Source organism: Sapajus apella, unplaced genomic scaffold, assembly GCF_009761245.1.
Source record: "Sapajus apella isolate SASKATOON/1434 unplaced genomic scaffold, GSC_monkey_1.0 scaffold169, whole genome shotgun sequence".
Lineage (NCBI taxonomy): Eukaryota > Metazoa > Chordata > Mammalia > Primates > Cebidae > Sapajus > Sapajus apella.
This window is the reverse complement of record NW_022437109.1, coordinates 234,651-252,506: the sequence shown is the minus strand read 5'-3', so window position 1 is coordinate 252,506 and position 17,856 is coordinate 234,651. Positions and strand designations below refer to the sequence as shown.

The 17,856-nt window shown below is 45.1% G+C and overlaps 2 protein-coding genes, 2 long non-coding RNA genes and 1 pseudogene across 5 annotated transcripts in view; 3 read left to right on the top strand and 2 right to left on the bottom strand.

Moving 5' to 3' along the window:
• The window catches only part of LOC116542448, an 18,058-nt gene extending 5,431 nt beyond the window's left edge, over positions 1-12,627 (top strand). Inside the window, exon 2 of the long non-coding RNA XR_004265226.1 lies at positions 12,240-12,627. This is a non-coding gene — a long non-coding RNA (uncharacterized LOC116542448). The remainder of the gene's footprint in view (positions 1-12,239) is intronic.
• On the top strand, positions 5,888-9,329 carry LOC116542447. The gene is made up of 2 exons (XR_004265225.1): positions 5,888-6,777; positions 8,444-9,329. It is a non-coding gene; the product is annotated as an uncharacterized LOC116542447 (long non-coding RNA).
• Positions 9,131-10,620, bottom strand: LOC116542443 (annotated as a pseudogene). The gene is made up of 2 exons (XR_004265223.1): positions 9,735-10,620; positions 9,131-9,422 (listed from the first exon to the last, which is right to left on the bottom strand). The product of XR_004265223.1 is annotated as a nucleophosmin pseudogene (transcript).
• Positions 12,314-15,885, bottom strand: MRPL9 (mitochondrial ribosomal protein L9). Its single transcript, XM_032267342.1, has 7 exons — positions 15,645-15,885; positions 15,282-15,438; positions 14,677-14,801; positions 14,411-14,461; positions 13,762-13,863; positions 13,147-13,230; positions 12,314-12,835 (listed from the first exon to the last, which is right to left on the bottom strand). The coding sequence occupies exons 1-7, from the start codon at positions 15,795-15,797 to the stop codon at positions 12,701-12,703; spliced, it is 807 nt and encodes a 268-aa protein (XP_032123233.1). The 5' UTR covers positions 15,798-15,885; the 3' UTR covers positions 12,314-12,700.
• Positions 15,886-17,321: 1,436 nt separating this feature from the next.
• Positions 17,322-17,856, top strand: part of OAZ3 (ornithine decarboxylase antizyme 3) — a 5,358-nt gene continuing 4,823 nt past the window's right edge. Inside the window, 1 exon segment of the mRNA XM_032267343.1 lies at positions 17,322-17,597. The gene's annotated coding sequence lies outside the window, so the exon portion shown is untranslated.

Genomic DNA, 17,856 nt, shown 5'->3' with positions numbered 1-17,856 from the left:
TTCATTCCTCATATTGGTAATTTGTATCTTTTTGTTTTTCATCTGTTTTGCTAGTGGCTTGTCAATTTTAATTTTTTTTCCCAAAGAAACAGTTGTTTTATTGATTTTGTTCATTGATTTTTAAAAAATAAATCTCATTAATTTCTGTTCTTCATTATTCCTTGCTCATGCTTGCTTTGGTTTAGTTTGCTCTTCTTTTTCTAAGTTCTTGAGGTGAGAATTTAGATTATTGATGTTGGACTTTTCAGTTTTCCTAATGAAAACTGAATTTAATACTATAATTTTCCCTCAGCACTGCTTTGGCTGTGTGATGTAAATTTTGGTATGTTGTGTCTTCATTTTTGTTCAGTTCAATGTATTTCAGAAGTCTTTTTTTTTTTTTTTTTCTTAAATCATCCAGTGGAATCCCTGGGTTTATGCAATCCTCTTGCCTCAACCACCTGAGAAGCTGAGACTTCAGGCGTGTGCCTTTGCACACTCAGGGTGTTCAAGGTTTTTTGTTTGTTTGTTTTTGAGACGGAGTTTCGCTCTTGTTACTCAGGCTAGAGTGCAATGGTGCAATCTTGGCTCACTGCAACCTCCGCCTCCTGTGTTCAAGCGATTCTCCTGCCTCAGCCTCCTGAGTAGCTGGGGTTACAGGTGCCCACCACCATGCCTGGCTAATTTTTGTGTTTTCAGTAGAGATGTGGTTTACCATGTTGGTCAGGCTGGTCTTGATCTCCTGGACTTGTGATCTGCCCACCTATTACAGGCATGAGCCATCCCACCCAGCCGACCATTATTATCATTATATGATTATCTTTTTTGTCTCTGATAATTCTCTTTGCTTTGAAATCTACTTTATCTGATATTAGTATAACCATTTTTGCTTTCCTTTGATTAATGTTTGTTTGTCTTTTATTGAGAGTCTCACTCCATCACCCAGGCTGGAGTATAGTGGCATGATCTTGGCTCACTGCAACCTCTGCCTCCCTGGTTCAAGCAACTTTTGTGCTTCATCCTTCTGAGTAGCTGGGATTGCAGGCACCCACCACCACGTCTGGATAATTTTTGTATTTTTTAGTACAGATGAGGCTTCACCACGTTGGCCAGGCTGGTCTCGAACTCCTAACCTCAAGTGATCTGCCTGCCTCGGCCTCCCAAAGTGCTGGGATTACAGGTGTGAGCCACCACTTATTTATTTATTTATTTATTTAGACAGAGTCTTCCTCTGTCACCCAGGCTGGAGTGCAGAGGCACAGTCTCAGGTCACTTTTCTTTTTTGGTCTGTGCCCGTTGGCACCAAATTTCCTGGTTGCTGGTTTCTTCAGCTCAAAGTGTGGAATAAATGAAGCAAAAAGAAAACTCAGAAAACTCACCACTTTGCTGTTTCTTGGGTCTTGAGGTTTCTATCCAGTCTGTTTTCTTTTCTCTGCCTTTCAAAGTCTCCTTATGTTTAATAAATAATTTTCAGGGTTTATGGTTGTTCTAGGAGGGGTGAAAGTACATCTACCCCATCCTCCCAGAAGCAGAAGCTCCATCCAGTGTATTTTTCATTTCAGATATTGTATTTTTCATCTCAAGAAGTTCCATTTTGGTCTTTTAAAAATATCTTCCATTTCTCTCCTCATTATTATTATTATTTTTTATTTTGTTTTTTTTTCTGAGACGGAGTTTCGCTCTTGTTACCGAGGCTGGAGTGCAATGGCGCAGTCTCGGCTCACCGCAACCTCCGCCTCCTGGGTTCAGGCAATTCTCCTGCCTCAGCCTCCTGAGTAGCTGGGATTACAGACACACACCACCATGCCCAGCTAATTTTTTGTATTTTTAGTAGAGACGGGGTTTCACCATGTTGACCAGGATGGTCTCGATCTCTTGACCTCGTGATCCACCTGCCTCGGCCTCCCAAAGTGCTGGGATTACAGGCTTGAGCCACCGCGCCCGGCCTTCTTTACATTATTTAACAAACAGGTTAAATATGTTCATTTTAAATTTAATTCAGTATGAAACTGTTAACCTTTACAAAAAGACAACTAGGAAAATGGCTAAATATTTATTTCCATCACCCCTAGTTTCACATATTCATAAGTTCAGAACTAAAATCCTATGTCTCTTCTGACGTCCTAGTGAAATTAATAGTACAGACTCCTTTTTTGAACCTTTTCTCCTGACTTGGCCTCCTGGGTTCAAGTGATTCTCCTGCCTCAGCCTCCCCAGTAGCTGGGAGAACAGGCGCACACCACCATGCCCGGCTAATTTTTGTATTTTTAGTAGAGATGGAGTTTCACCACGTTGGCCAGGCTGGTCTCATACTCCTGACCTCAAGTGATCTGCCTGCCTTGGCCTCCCAAAGTGCTGGGATTACAGGCGTGAGTCACTGCACATGGCCCTTTGTCCATTTTAAAAATCGGGTTGTTTGCTTTCCTTGCTACTGAGTTGTTAGAGCTCTTTATGTATTTTGGATATTAACCCCTTGTCAGATGTATGGTTTGTACATATTTTCTCCCACTGGGTAGGCTGTCTCTTCACTCTGTTGATTTTTTGCTTTGCCGTACAGCTTTTTATTTTAATGCCATTCTGTTTGTCTACTTTAGATTTTGTTGCCTGTGCTTCTGGACTCACATCTAAATCACTTTCCAGACCAGTGTCATGAAGCTTTCCCCCAATGTTTTTTTCTGGTAGTTTTACAGTTTCAGGTCTTACATATAAATCTTTATCCTATTTTGAGTTGATGTTTATATATGGCATGAGATAAGGGTCTACTTTCATTTTCTGTATTTTATTGTTAAGAACATGAAGGCCAGGCCTGGTGGCTCATACCTATAATTCCAGCAGTTTGGGAGGCTGAAGCAGGAGGATCATCTGAGGTCAGGAGTTAGAGACCAGCCTGGCCAGTGTGGTGAAACCCCGTCTGTACTAAAAATATCAAAAAATTAGCTGGTTGTGGTGGTGGGTGCCTGTAATCCTGCCTATTGGGGAGACTGAGGCAGGAGAATCACTTGAATCCGGGAGGCAGAGGTTACAGTGAGCCAAGATCACGCCACTGCACTCCAGCCTGGGCAACAAGGGTAAAACTCTGTCTCAAAAGTAAATAAATAAATAAAAAGAAAATGAAGCATAGTCATATCCCTCTTAATGTTCTGCCTACTAATTTCGCTATTGCTGACATTTCTGAGACTGTTTCTTTTGGTTCTGGGTAATGTTTTCCTATCTCTTTTTATAATACTTTCTTTTTTAAGAGTCGGAGTCTTACTGTGTCGCCCTGGCTAAAGTGCAGTGGCTCTTCTTGGGTGTGATCATAGTGTACTGTAGCCTCAAACTCCTGGCCTCAACCGATCCTCCTGCCTCAGCCTCCAGAGTAGCTGGGACTACAGGTACCTGCCACCACATTCAGTATGACAATATGAAATTCAATGTCAAACACTGGGAACTTAATTTTGTTCAGTGCTAGGTTTTGTTGCATTTCCCTGATGAGCGTTGGACTTGGTTTTGGCATGCTTGGTATCAGTTTGATCATCAGTGCTTGCTTTCAGGCTTTGCATGGTGGATCCAGAGTAGCCTTTATTCTAGCAACCACTACTGCGTCCGTTTAACGTCTCATCTGTGATACCCCATGTATTACAGGATCGATTCATATGGGCTGTCAGGAACACAAACAAAAGATTCCAAATGTTGTAGAAGCTCTGAGAATTGTTTGGCCTGTCATTTTCTGTTGTTTTTAACCCCCTGCCTTGTGGAATTTTACCTCAGTGAGGTACATATCAGTATTCAGCCAAAGTTTTGAGGTCTGGGACCTCTCTGCAGATCTCCAAAGCTCTCTCTGTGTCATTCCCTTGTCTCCAGCATTTTCCCTCTTAATTTCTAGCCAACTCACCCTCTACCAACTGTAATCCCTGTTTTCTCCACTCAGTGAGACTGATGGCTCTCTATTGGGGCTCCCCTCCCTGCACTGCTCCTTACAGCACAGTACAGGAGACTGCCTCTAGGCAGTAAGCCGAGGCAGTCATGTGGCTCATCTCGTTTCCCTTTTCAAAGTTAAAATTCTGTACTGCCTGCTTTCCAATGTCTAGAAATATTTCTTTCATAATTTTAACTGGTTTCATAGTTGTTTATAGTGGGAGGGCAATGTCTGTGGCTGTAATTCCTTCTTGGAAGAAGTGAAAGTCTTCTTGGGCCAATTTTTCAGCTGGAAACTATTTATTTATTTTTATTTTGTTTGATTTTTGAGACAGAGTCTCTGTTGCCCAGGCTGGAGTGCAATGGCACAATCTCAGCTCACTGCAACCTCTGCTTCCGAGGTTCAAGCGATTCTCCTACTTCAGTCTCCCAAGTAACTGGGACTACAGTTGCATGCCACCACGCCTGGCTAATTTTTGTAATTTTAGTAAAGACGGGTTTCAGCATATTGGTCAGGCTGGTCTTGAACTCCTGACCTCAGGTGATCCACCCGCTTCGGCCTCCCAGGCGTGAGCCACCATACCTGACCTGGAAACGATTTATTAAAGAGGCTACGTCTCTAGCAGAAAGGACCCTGAGACACCATGACAAGTATATAAGGTGGTTTTCCCAATCCTAACCCACAGGGACCTATGACCTTTTATTTTCATATCACACATGAGAGAAAGTGGACTATCCAAACATTTCAAGCACTGTTGGATAGAGTCCATTGACATTGACACCCTAGGATCTTAAGCTCCATTATGGACTGCAGTCAACACTTGTGTTAGAGTGGCAGGGTGTGGAGGGTAGGTAATAAATGTATTCCTGCCCGGGTCTCGCTCTCAGTAGGTCTACTAGGTTTACAGACTCACCTGCTGGTTATGTCACGAGTCCTTAATGGAAAGTTGGAATAGACATATTTGACAGTTGGCAGAACCACCACGTTGGTTTTTTGGTGTGTGAGGTAGGAACTATCATAGTGAGGAAGGCCAACATGAAGTGCCTGCAACTGCCTCCACCATTCCAGACCAATATAATAAATAAAAATTACTCCATTAGTGCCCCTCTTGAAGACCTAAAGGATGCAGGGGTGGTGCCCATCATATTGCCATTTAATTCACCAGTCTGGCCCCTGCTAGAATCAGACAGATCCTGGAGAACGAATATGGATTACTGTACTCCCAATCAACACACGGTGGTAATTCTATCTGCTGTTCCAAATGTGGTATCTTTGCTAAAAAAGATTAACGCAGGCTACATGGTTATGTATTGATTTGGACAACGCATCCTTTTTCATCCCTGTATAAAGGAAGATCATAAAAGTTTGCTTTCACTACTGAGATGTGCAACAATATACATTTACAGTTTTACATCTGGACCATGTCAACTCTCCTGCCTCTGTCATAATACAGTCTGAAGGGACCTGGACCATTTGAACATTCCATAGGACATCCCATGACTGCACTGATGAGATCATAGTAATTGTACAGGATGAACCTGAAAGGATCCCGTATCAGAGGCCTCAGCAGGATAGATCTTCAAATGGTAGTGCCAGAACCCCACAAATATTCAGGATCTTGCCAGAGCAGCGAAGTTTTTAGAAGTCCAGTGGTGTGGAGTGTACCAGGACGTTCCCTCCCAAGACGATAAGGAGAAATTTTGCATCTCACGTTTCTCACCACTAAAAAGCACGATGCCTTGCAAAGGTCTTGAGGTCTATTGCTAACATATTCCGTACTTGGGAATATTGCTCGGACCGAAATATCAGGTGACACAAAAGGCTGCCAACTTTGAGTGGATCCCAGAGTAGGAAAAAGCTCTGCAGCAGGTCAGGACTGTGGTACCAACGGCCCTGCTGCTTGGCCCACAAGACAGCGTATTATATTTGAGATGTCAATGGTGAGAAAAGATCATATACTGTTCGTGACAAATCCCAATAGGAAGTCACACACAGCCCCCTATAGTGCTGGAGCAATGCCATGCCATCTGAAACAGAGCATCACACACCTTTCAAAAGATAGCTCCTGGAATGCTCCTGAGTCCGAGTTGAGACAGTGTGCTTGGCTCTGGGACATTAAGTGATGTATGATAACCTGGCTTCTGTCAAACCCACAAGTCATAAGGCTGGGTGGGTCTACCAGTCATCCTTCATAAAATCAAAGTGGCATATATAGAATTGGGCACAAGCAGGGCTGCAAGGCAAAAGTGAGCTACATAAGCAGGTGCCCAGATCCCTGTCACCCACCACTGTTGCACTGGTGCTTCCTTCTCAATTTACATCTGTAGCCACATGGATCAGAGATCCCTCATGACCTGATGACAGAAGAGGAAAAAGGTTGAGTGTGGTGAACGTACGGGCTGTCTCAGTTGGTGAAAGTAAGCTGGAAGTACACTGTGGCTGCGCTATGGCCCCACTTAGAGATGATCTGTGCACCTGCCAGAAGGAAGTATATATAAGACTCATGGGCAATGGTTAATGAATTAGCGAGTTGGTTAGGAGCCTGGAAGATCAAACACAAGGAAGTCTGGAAAAAAGGCACATAATGTACCTGAGAATGGGTATAGAGCATGATGATTTTTGTACCTCAGATAACATCCACCACAGGAAAGGCACCAACCAAGCAGATGGAATGACTTAGCCAAATAATGTTAACCAGGCTTTGTTGGCACCCCAATGCTGGCAAAGTGATCATATGGATGGAGGGGCCACGGTGGAGGTAATTCATCGGGTTCAACATCATGGACTCATCAAGTCTGATCTAACTACTGCATTAGTGAATGTCCAGCTTGCCAGCAACAGATAACCAACACGTAGCCTGATATCACCATTCCTCAAGGAAACCATCCAGCCACTTGGTGGTAAGTTGATTCCACCGTGTCCCTGCTACCTTGGAAGGGGAAGTGTTCTATCTTGAGGGGGCATTGATGTATATTATTGGAACTGGTTTGCCTTTCCTGCCTGCACAGCCTCAGTCAGCAACACCATCCAAAGGTTTACAAAATTTCGATCCATTTGCCTGAAATCTTGTATAATGTTGCATCAAACCAAGAGACCCACTTGATAGCAAGGAGGTACAACACTGGGTACACAATGATGGAATCTGCTTTAATCACATACCATAATATGCAGCAGCTGCTCCCTGATAGAGTGCTTGTTAAAGGATCAGTGAAGTTTTTAGAAGTCCAGTGGCACCAGATTGGAGATGATACCCTGTAAGGAGGAGGCATCATCCTCCATGATGCAGTACATATCTGAGATCAACAGCTATCAAGTAGTGTATCCTTAAGGAAAATAGTGGCTCAGGGGAACAAGGGGCAGCTGTAGGAGCAGCCTGCCATTGTCATCGCTCCCAGTGACGCGACAGGGGAATCTGTGCCTTCTATCTCAACTCTGGACTCTAAGGGTTTAGAAGTCCTGGTCCCCGGAATGGGAATGTTTTGCACCAGTGGACACACTGAGTCTCACTAAGCTTTTAAGCTACGGCAGGCACTAGATTACTTCAAATCACTACCAAGAGACAAGAAGGCAAGGAAAGGAGTCGCTATCAGGAGGCAGAGCTACTACTACTCAGTGGGAACAGGGAGGAATATACTTGACACCCAGATCATCCATTTCAGTATGGTTTTCCTTACCCAGTTTTTTTTTTTGACCGCTCCTTGCAGAGTAGGGCCACCCACAGGCTGTGCCTGGAGGAGCCTCTCCTTACCCAATTTTATTTATTTTTCTTTTTTTCTCTCCTTTATACACACACACACACACACACACACACATGCGCACACACACACACACACACACAGATATATATATTTTATAAGATGTGGTTTCACCATGATGGCCAGGCTGGTCTTGAACTCCTGACCTCAGGTGATCCACCCACCTTGGCCTCCCAAAGGGGTAGGATTACAGGCGTGAGCCACCACACCCGGCCTCTCCTTACCCAATTTTGATGGTAAATGAACAAGTGCAGTCATGGCCTGAGAAGGGCATGTTGGCCAGGTATGTCATCTGGTAACCCACATGAACCAGAAGTACAAGTCTGAGGGGGTTGGGGAAAGATCAACAATGGGGAGGTAGAGGAGGGAGGTGAGTGTCAGTTGCAAACTCAAGCCACAGCGGCAGAGGCTGTGGTCTGTCCCAAACCTTCCTCTTTTAAGTTTCCCCAGAAAGAGATCCATCAGAATCCTGAAGAAACCATCCCAGAACTAATGAAGCAAGTCAATCTGAGCAGTGCAAGGGGGGGGACTGTCATGTTGACTGTGGTATGTGGCCCATATTTTCCCCTTCAGGATTGAAGCTGCTGAGAATGCTGACAGCACAGGTGTCACCCACGCCCCATTCCGGGGACTGCCTTTGGCTGAAGTCAGCCACTCACCCAAACTCATACTCCTTTTCTGGTCAGGTGGGGAGATATAGGTCCAGCCCACTTGCCCTACTGGGGCATCCTGCTGCCATCCTACTTTGAGCTCCTGATTGACTGAGGCGTTTGTCTTCCTCTACCCTTTTATTGCCTTTACTCCCCAACAGGTGTTGACGCAGATAATTCCTTGCAATAAACTTTCTGCACGTGAATCTCCAACTTGGTGTTTTTGCCAAGAACTCAACCTATGGCAGGTATTTAAATGTTTTTTTAAGGTAGCTGTGTGAAATGTGTGCTTGTTGCTCAATTTCAGAGAGCTTCATGTTGGTCATGTTGAGAGATGGTGTTTAATGAGGCTATCATTTCAAGGACAGTAGGAATGGGAATCATTGAAATGGCAAATTTCAGTGGGCTTGGGGCTCATGCCAAGGCTTCAGGTCCTCCCCAGACCTCAAGGGCATGTCCAGGACGGCAGAACTCTGTGCTTCAGTTTGGGGGTTAATTCTGGGTGTCCCCAACTCACTAGGGATAAGTGGGATGCAAAAGTGTATGTATCTGCCCCAGTTTAGATTAGTGCTTCCTAAATGCTGGGGTCTCTGCAAGTTAATGGAGGCTCAAACCTTTAAAGAAGTCATTCTCTTAAATCCAGGACTGACTGTGCCTACCAAAAGCAGCCGACCATCTTTCACAAGAGGATCCTGCTGGGAGACACTGGCAATGAGAAGTTCCTATAGGACTTATGTATAAGATCAGTCTGGGGCCAGGCGCGGTGGCTCTCGCCTGTAGTCCTAGCACTTTGGGAGTCCAAGGTGGGTGGATCACCTAAGTTAGGAGTTCTTTTTTTTCTTTCTTTCTTTTTTACTTTATTAAAATACTGAGTTTTATTTCACATGTATACTTTTGTCTCCCCACCATTTCCATGTCTGACCACCACTTCTATGCCCTGTCATAACATTCCATACATACTTAAAACCAAGCAAAGGGTGGAGTTCCATCTTTAAAAACTACAGGCATTTTGGACAACACATTCTTGGCAATGGTATCTTGACAACATTTATCAACCACAGTAGGGAAAATTCTCACTCTGCATTAAAAAAAAGGACAGCCAGATATCAACTGTCACAGAAATGAAATAAGATGGAAAATTTTTTTTTTTTTTTTTTTTTGACAGGGAGTTTCTCTTGTTACCCAGGCTGGAGTGCAATGGCGCGATCTCGGCTCACCGCAACCTCCGCCTCCTGGGTTCAGGCAATTCTCCTGCCTCAGCCTCCTGAGTAGCTGGGGTTACAGGCATGCGCCACCATGTCCAGCTAATGGTTTGTATTTTTAGTAGAGACGAGGTTTCACCATGTTGACCAGGATGGTCTCGATCTCTTGACCTCGTGATCCACCCGCCTCGGCCTCCCAAAGTGCTGGGATTATAGGCGTGAGCCACCGCGCCCGGCCAAGATGGAAAATTTTTAACAAATTGTTTAAACTATTTTCTTAAAGAGACTTCCTCCACTGCCAGAGATCTTGAATAGCCTCCTGGTCAGTCATCCAGAAGCAATTCTTCACATAACTGATGAACTTGGCTTCCACTTTGGGAAGAGAACCATCTTTTTCTATACTTGCTTGCATTTTTGCTTTAATGTCTTCTATAGAACTAGGTCCTTTTGGTGTTTTAGGAGTTTTTTCCTGTTTTTTGAAGGATTCTTGTCCTTTTGATCTTGGTGTTGATGATGGTTTTGAGTCTTTTCCATTCTGATTTGACTTATGTGCATTTTTGGCTGGAGTATCGCATATATTCTTCACTGGCACTTTTTCTTCAGTTTCCTCATCAAAATCATCATCATCTTCATCAGCTTAAGAGTTTCATATCCTCCTCCTCATCTTCTGACTCTGCATCTTCCTCCACAGCTACTAAGTGCTGTCCACTAGCATACACTGGCCCTGAACCACACTTCAATCGTAAGACCACTGGTGGTGTTATTTCAAAGCCCCAAGGGAAACCATTGGCTGTACAGACATTTTCAAAGCTGCCAGTGTTACTTTAATTGGACTGCCTTCGTAATTCATTGCCTCTGCTTCAACAATGTGCAATTCATCCTTTGCACCAGCTCCTAAACTGACCGTTCTTAAAGATAACTGGTGCTCATTTTCATCATTATCCATCTTAAAGTGATAATCTTTGTCGGCCTTTAGTTCACAACCGAAAAGATAATTCTGGGGCCTCAGGGAGCTCATGTCCATGTCCATCGAATCTTCCATCGGGTGGCGACACGCACTTAGGTGGAAGAGAAGGCGGACGGAGATAAACGACCACTGCTCAAAAGAACAGCAGCCCAGGATGGACTCACACCAGGGAAAAAGGTAAGTTAGGAGTTCTATGGTGGAGAACTCCTGGTGGAGGCTGGGAGACAGAGGCTGTAGTGAGCCTAGATCGTGCCACTGCACTCCAGCCTGGGCAACAAGAGTAAAATTCTGTCTCGAAAAAAAAGAGATCAGTTTGGGCTTCAAGATGCCCAAATAGGCCATTGAGGGTACCTATATTTACACTGATTGCCCCTTCATTGGTGATGTGTCCATCTGAGGGTGGATCCTGTCTGGCATGGTGACCAAGATAAAGATTCGAAAGATCAATGTCATCCACCAAGACTATTTCCATTCTGTCTGTAAGTACAGTTTCTTCAAGAAGCACCCCAGGAACATGTTCATGCACCCTTGCTTCAGGGACGTCCAGATCAGCACAATCATGGTTGTGTAAGCACCAGCATGAGCAAGATGGTACACTTCAACATGCTCAAGGTCCCCAAAGCCACCAAGAAGCAATTCCTGTTCTGAGCCTGGATGCCTGCCTCCTCCCTAATGTGAAATAATGTTGCTGTGTCCTCGGTGGATAGAGCAAAAGAGAAAAAAAAAAAAAAAAAAAAAAATAATGTTATTCCCTTACCAAAAAAAAAGGGGGGGAGGGGAAGAAATGCTAAATGTCAGATAGTGCCAGTGCCAGACTTGAGTTACAGAGCTCCGTCAAGGATGAAGTTGGCTACGGTTGTCAGTACAACTACTGATGACAGACGTCTCATTAGCAGAGATGGGACGAAAGTGATTAACTGACTCAGAGTGGTAGGTGAGCTTAAATAGGATAGAAACCAACGTCTGGTACAGATAGTAAAGGAGTCAGTGATCCCACTGTTACCGCCCGAAAGTGCATGACCTCACATTGTATTTGAGTGACCCTGGCATCATCCACCTGCAAACGGATGTTCTTTTTTCTACTAATGAAACTCTGAACTTACAGAAAATTGTCTACTTTCCTTATCTCCCATCAAGACATCCATTCCAGAGTTACCTTATGACTAGCTTCACATCTTAATCTTGATCTAGGAAATTAAGATATCTTATTTTTCGGGCCGGGCGTGGTGGCTCAAGCCTGTAATCCCAGCACTTTGGGAGGCCGAGGCGGGTGGATCACGAGGTCAAGAGATCGAGACCATCCTGGTCAACATGGTGAAACCCCGTCTCTACTAAAAATACAAAAAATCAGCTGGGCATGGTGGGGCATGCCTGTAATCCCAGCTACTCAGGAGGCTGAGGCAGGAGAATTGCCTGAACCCAGGAGGCGGAGGTTGCGGTGAGCCGAGATCGCGCCATTGCACTCCAGCCTGGGCAACAAGAGCGAAACTCCGTCTCAAAAAAAAAAAAAAAATCTTATTTTTCAGAATTTTAGGAGCTGATTTAAGGAAGAAAGTTCCCTTTTTAAGCATTTTTCATCCCAGCTTTCCAACAATTACCCTTACGCCTTATGCAGATCTTAGAGAAGTAGCATCCACTGTGCTTATTCATACTGATGACTACATTAATATATCTAAAAAGAGTAAGTGTTAAGACCAAACACATCATCAACTTGTTCAGCACAATTTGTTCATACCATGGTAACTGTGGGATGCAGTCTAAGATAGTCTCTTCTCTCCTTTTTAGCAGCGAACCTCTGTGGCTCAAGGAAACATCTCACTCGGATGTCCTGTCCTGTCTACTCAAGACCAGTAAACAACACCTAAAAAGAACATCATCTCTTTATTTCTGCTTGGGATAGAAATGTTCAGTTTGGATCATGAGAATGAGGCAAGCACTGGAGACGATGGCTGGCTCTTCTGTTTGTCCCAGTAAACTCCAATGGAGGAAGAAGCTAAACGGGATCTGGACGGTTTTGGTTTATTGTATGCAGCCTATCAAATCTACAGCCTGGTACTTCTGGAACAAGACTGCCCTAGTGATGACAGTTAAAGATGGCAAAATGAAGAATTCAACATGTATACGCAGTGCAGTCTGCTGTCTTCAGGTATTCTCTAAAATTCTGTATTTGGTCAGAGCTGGGAGATCAGGGTGCTTGCCCATTTCTGCTCCACCGCTCCTGATTCTGCTTTGCCGCCTTTGCCGTAGGTTTAGATCTTCTGGGGGCCGGTGGAGGTCATGCCCTTGGCAGCTTGCTGGGCTAACCAGTACTTATATCTTTTGGTCTTGGGCCTCTCAAAGTTCACCACAGACATAGGCACTCTCACAGTATCAAGCCCATTTACCTGTACACAAAACAATTGTGATTCTTAGAGAGCAATCAGGTAGATAAGATTTCACACCACCTAATCCCAGCTTTTGACCCTGACTTTTCTCCCCTTCAGAAAAAGGAGAGCTAGGTGCGGTGGCTAACGCCTGTGTCCCAGCTACTTGGGAGGCAGAGGTGGGAGGATCACTTGAACCCAGGAGTTTGAATCCAGCCTGGGCAATGAAGCAAAACCCTGTCTTGGGAAAGAAAAAGGAAAAAGGCGGGGGGGGGGGGGGGGGGCGGAAGGGGGAAACAAAAGAAAAAAAAGAAAGCATATAAAACGCTCACCGTCACCTCACACCAGTACTCGCCCCACCGTGTGATAGGCTCTTCTGGTAACTTTAACGTATGTGGGGCGACCACAACACCAAGCTGCAAACAACAACAACTCAGTTCAAATGGACTCTCTCTTCCTGGCTGCCACTCTAGGTAAACTCATCAAGAGGGTTACAGAATTTCCTGTACTGGGGTGAATAAAACTGGGGTGTCTACTCTGGCTGATTCCATGGGAGAGGAGGGCATAGACCTTCATAGACGGTAGTAGAGAAATTCAGTTCTGATCTCTTAGGGAGATGGATTTACAAAGAGAAACAGGCCTTGAAGCCAAAACCACTTCATCCACAAAAGTAACAATCCTCCAGTGAGTTAGAAATCCCCAGCATTTCCCTAGGTAGGCAGGAAATAAATGGAAACCACCACCTTCTCCTACCAGTCTTCAAATTCTATGTGAAACCCTTAGTCCTTAACCATTTTCCCTCCCATACTCCTGCAAATTAACCAAGAATACTTCCCCTAACCACAGCTGGATGATCACACCATTTCCTAACAAAGGGATCAATCCTGGGCCTCCTTCCCAGAGGTAGCTTCTACCTCAGGGATAGAGTGGTTTTTGGGGACACTCACATTCTTGAAGAAGTGGCGGGCAACAATTTCAGGGTTCAGCTCCCATTTGACATTGTTCTTCATCCCTACCTCCAGGTGACAGCTTTTTAGAAATTTCACTGTCTGAAAGGAATTATGAGTTGGAGTCAAAGAAGAGGAAATATGTCAGCAAGAGTCACAAGGTATGCGAGCAGAGCACGCTGGCTCATGCCTGCAATCCCAGCACTTTGGGAGGCCAAGGTGAGTGGATCGCTTCAACCAAATGGCAAAATGGCATTTAGGTTTGGCCAAATGGCAAAACCCCCTCTCTACCAAAAGTACAAAATTTAGGCGGGCGTGGTGGTGGGCGCCTGTACTTACTATCTTTTCATGTGTCTGTGTTCTCTCCAACTTGTATGTAAATATCTTTGAAGATAGAACCCTTATCTCAGACTATGCTGTGGGTTCCCTGATGCCCAGATTGGGACCTCTCTCAGTACTCTAGGGCACTTCACCCAATGCATCAGGGATCTCCCAAGAGGTTTCCATACCCGGTTTTACAGGGCAGCCATAACACTTCCCCTTTCTCGTGTCTGCAATCAGGAGGCCTCAAGGGAATCAGGGAGACTCCCAGGGTGAGGTTGGTAAGTCTTGAAAGTGACCAATAAATACTTTTTACATTTCTACTCACCGCCTCACCTGCCTTGGTCTGGATCTTCTCTAATTTTCCTTCTTGTCTCAGCTAGAAAAGAAAGTTAAAGATGAAAAGCAGTAAAAGAAAAATGAGCTCATGTTAAATACTATCAAACTATTCCTATGCTGGGCATTGGCTGGGCTTCTGGATTCCTGTTCTTCTAATTCCTATTTCATTTTCAAGGTAAATATCAAAGGGAAGGAAGCTGCGAGCGAAAACAAGTTTTATTTCTCCAAGTCTCTCTGTCCTTCCTTTAAGCTCACCAATTTCTCCTCTTCAAACAGCTTCTTGTTTTCAGGAGATGCATATACAGCCAGTCCCTGAGAAAGGAGTCGATTCCGGCCAAAAGATTTCTTCACTGAGACCAGGTCACCCCGGACTCCAATATCTGTCAGAACAGAGACAGGGGATTAGAACTATCTAGGAGTCCCTAAAGAAAAGATGATCAAAGAGAAAAGCACCTCTTACTTTCTCACAGTGCTTATTTTTCCTAAAAGAAATGCTAATTCATATTCACTAGGAACAAGATTTAAGACACTATTAACCGGTTTATTTACGACTTGATGTATAAATTTAAGATCCCCTGTAGAGAGGGAGGAGTTGCCCCATGAGAGGATTTCAGTAACTGTGGCACAAATTGTCAGGCCCCTCTCCCCACACACTTAATGAGGTTGCTGCCTTTATGTTTTAATTTTCAATGCTGGAGGCCAATGTCACAATCACAGTTTTTATGGCTTCCTCTTCTCACATATAGAGCTGATTATTTCCACAAAGAAAAACCAAGGCAAATAGTTGAGGGGAATGGGCAGGAAAAAGCTGATGCCAAACCCGACCAGCCTGAGAGGAAGCGCCTCGGCCCGGGCCTTACTCTCCACAGACTGCGTGAGGATGAGCTCCAGGTTTTCTTTGGGCCGATGCTTCGTGTCCTCCACCAGCTTATAGACGCGGTGTCGCCGGTGCAGGCGCGGCTTCCGGCCCTCCCCGGCCAGCGGTACCTTCCACCAGCGCTCCACGACGACCGTGTCCTGGTGGCCAGGAAAGCGTCGGTGTACTAGTCCCCACAAGGAACACCCTCTCCCTCCACCACTGCCGCCAGCCCAAGGAAAGCCCGCCACCCCCACGTCGGGACCTCCGGGTCCCGATGCACCCCCCAAAACAATACTCGATCGCATCTACCCCCTACTGCAGACAGCCCTCATTTTGAGAGAAGCTGAAGTCGCCCCTCATTTACCCGATTTTGAGAGAGGCTGAAGTTGCGCTCCAGGCCAGGGGTGTTCCCTTCATGTCGCGGCCGCAGTAACTCCCGGAGGCCTCCCCGCAGCAGCCGCTCCACGCCCGCCCGCAGCAGAGCTCTGCCCGGGGCCGTGACAATGGGCGCCGCCATGTTCGCAGGCACAGAGGCAACGTGAGGGAGGGGCCCGGCGTTAGGAGGTAGGAAAGGCCCCGCCAGGGCTGCCTGCGGCGCGCCGGCACGGCTTTGGTCTGGCCCGAGACGGGGGATGGGGAGTAGGGAGTGGACGCGGACAAATGGCACCGCGGCTTGCCTGTTTTTTCTTTTTGGGCCCGGTGGGGGAGGAGCCCAGAATTACTGACTGATAATGGAATGAGTGTTGGTGGACTGACGCCAGAAAAGACGCTTTTCCTCTTTAAAGTGTGGGCTTTGCTTTAGCTCTAGCTGCTGCCTGAGGTAATTTAATTCTGACGTTCTGTGATGACAGGATACTGATGGGAGAATGATGCTCTCACTTTTTACTTCAAATCTACCTAAAAGTGTAAAGGATGGGATTCCTTGGAAAACTGCCAGCTCCAGGAAGAGCCTAACCCTTAATCATTACACAGCAATATTTAAGCTAAAAAAGGAGAATTCGAAATCACAAGCTATTGTAAGCCATAAAAAAAAAAAGCAACTATGGCAGGGCCCCGACAGTACCCTCTGGGAAGGGTCTCAGTAATGGACAGAAGACCATAAAAACTGGATGAAAGGCGGTCCGTTTGGCAGGCAATATGGAAAGACTGGCCTTAAACATCCTGACCAGGCCTCCTTCCTCCTAAATACTCTTTACTTGGCCTCCAGGACACCGGTCTTCTTCAGTGTCCTTTGCCGATTTCTCCTTTTCTCCCCGCTTCTTAGAATGCTCCGCCCCCCCACCCCAGGACTCCGTTTTTGGACCCTTACTCTTCTCAGTATATATTCACCGTTGATCTCATCCAGTCTCGTGGTTACAATACCATTTATACGCCAATGACTCCCGAATTTCTAGTTCCATCCTAGACATCTCCCAAACTCAAGTATTCAACTGCTTGTCATTTTCCTCTGTGTCTAAAGGACACCTCAAAGTTAACATGTCCCAAACTAAACTCATTTATGCCCCCTCCCCCAAAATTGCCTATCTGCAGCCTTTCTCTTCTCAGCGGATAGAAACTCCATTGTTTCCATTCTTGGACTGACCTTAACTCTTTTTCTCTCATACTCCATCAGGAAATCCTGTGGGTTCTATCTACCTTTAAATTACAGATAGTCCCTGACTAGGATTTACAGTTTTTGAGTTTGTGATGGTGTGAAAGTCATGTACATTTAGTAGGACATCAATAAGTGACATGAAATACTCAATACTTTATTATAAAATAGGCTTTGTGTTAGATGATTTTACCCACTGTCGGCTAAGTTGTCTGAGCATGTTTAAGGTTGACTAGGCTAAGCTATGGTGTTTGTGTAAGGTCTTTTAGGCCGACTGACTGTGCCATGGACAGCATGGTAACCTCTGTGAACTGCACATGCACTCCAGATGAGTTCCTGGAACGAGAAAGTCTGAAGTAACTGGAAAACCACAAAAGGAGAAGAAATGATCAACCCCTGTGCTGCCTAATTAACTCCGAGACATTCTTCTATTGTTCCTTATACCCGCCTCAACTGATAAGGCAATGGGATTTTATAACCGACCTTGGTCAGCCTCCTGACTCCAGACCCTACAACCCCCTCACAGCTTGTGACAACTGCCCTGAACTGTAACTTTTATAATTTTCTACTGCCTACCTCAAACCTATAAAACCAACTCATCCCACTGCCCTGTGCTCTCTTTTCAGACTCAGCCCGCCTGCACCTCAGTGAATAAACAGCAATATTTCTTACACAAAGCCTGTTCAGAGGGGGTCTTTTCATTCAGAGTGCACATTTAACAGTTTGGTAGGTGTATTATATGCATTTTCCACTTATACTTTCAACGTACGATGGGTTTATCAGGCCATAACCCTATTGTAAGTCAAGGAGCAAGTGTATTTCCAAAATCCAACCACTTGTCACCACCACCAATGCTCTGGAACCACTTTCTCCTGGATTACTGCAATAGTCCCCTAAAAGATCACCCTTAACTCTCTACAGTTTATCATTCTCTATCACTTATTTATAGCAGCCAGAATGACTTTTTTTTTTTTTTTTTTTTTTT

Coding starts and splice junctions, on each gene's coding strand:
- MRPL9 (XM_032267342.1), bottom strand. CDS start 15,797: ATGGCGGCGCCCATTGTCACGGCCCCGGGCAGAGCTCTGCTGCGGGCG. Junction 13,231..13,761: donor CCCGCCACTTCTTCAAGAAT/GTGAGTGTCCCC, acceptor TGTTGTTTGCAG/CTTGGTGTTGTGGTCGCCCC. Junction 12,836..13,146: donor AGTACTGGTGTGAGGTGACG/GTGAGCGTTTTA, acceptor TTTTGTGTACAG/GTAAATGGGCTTGATACTGT.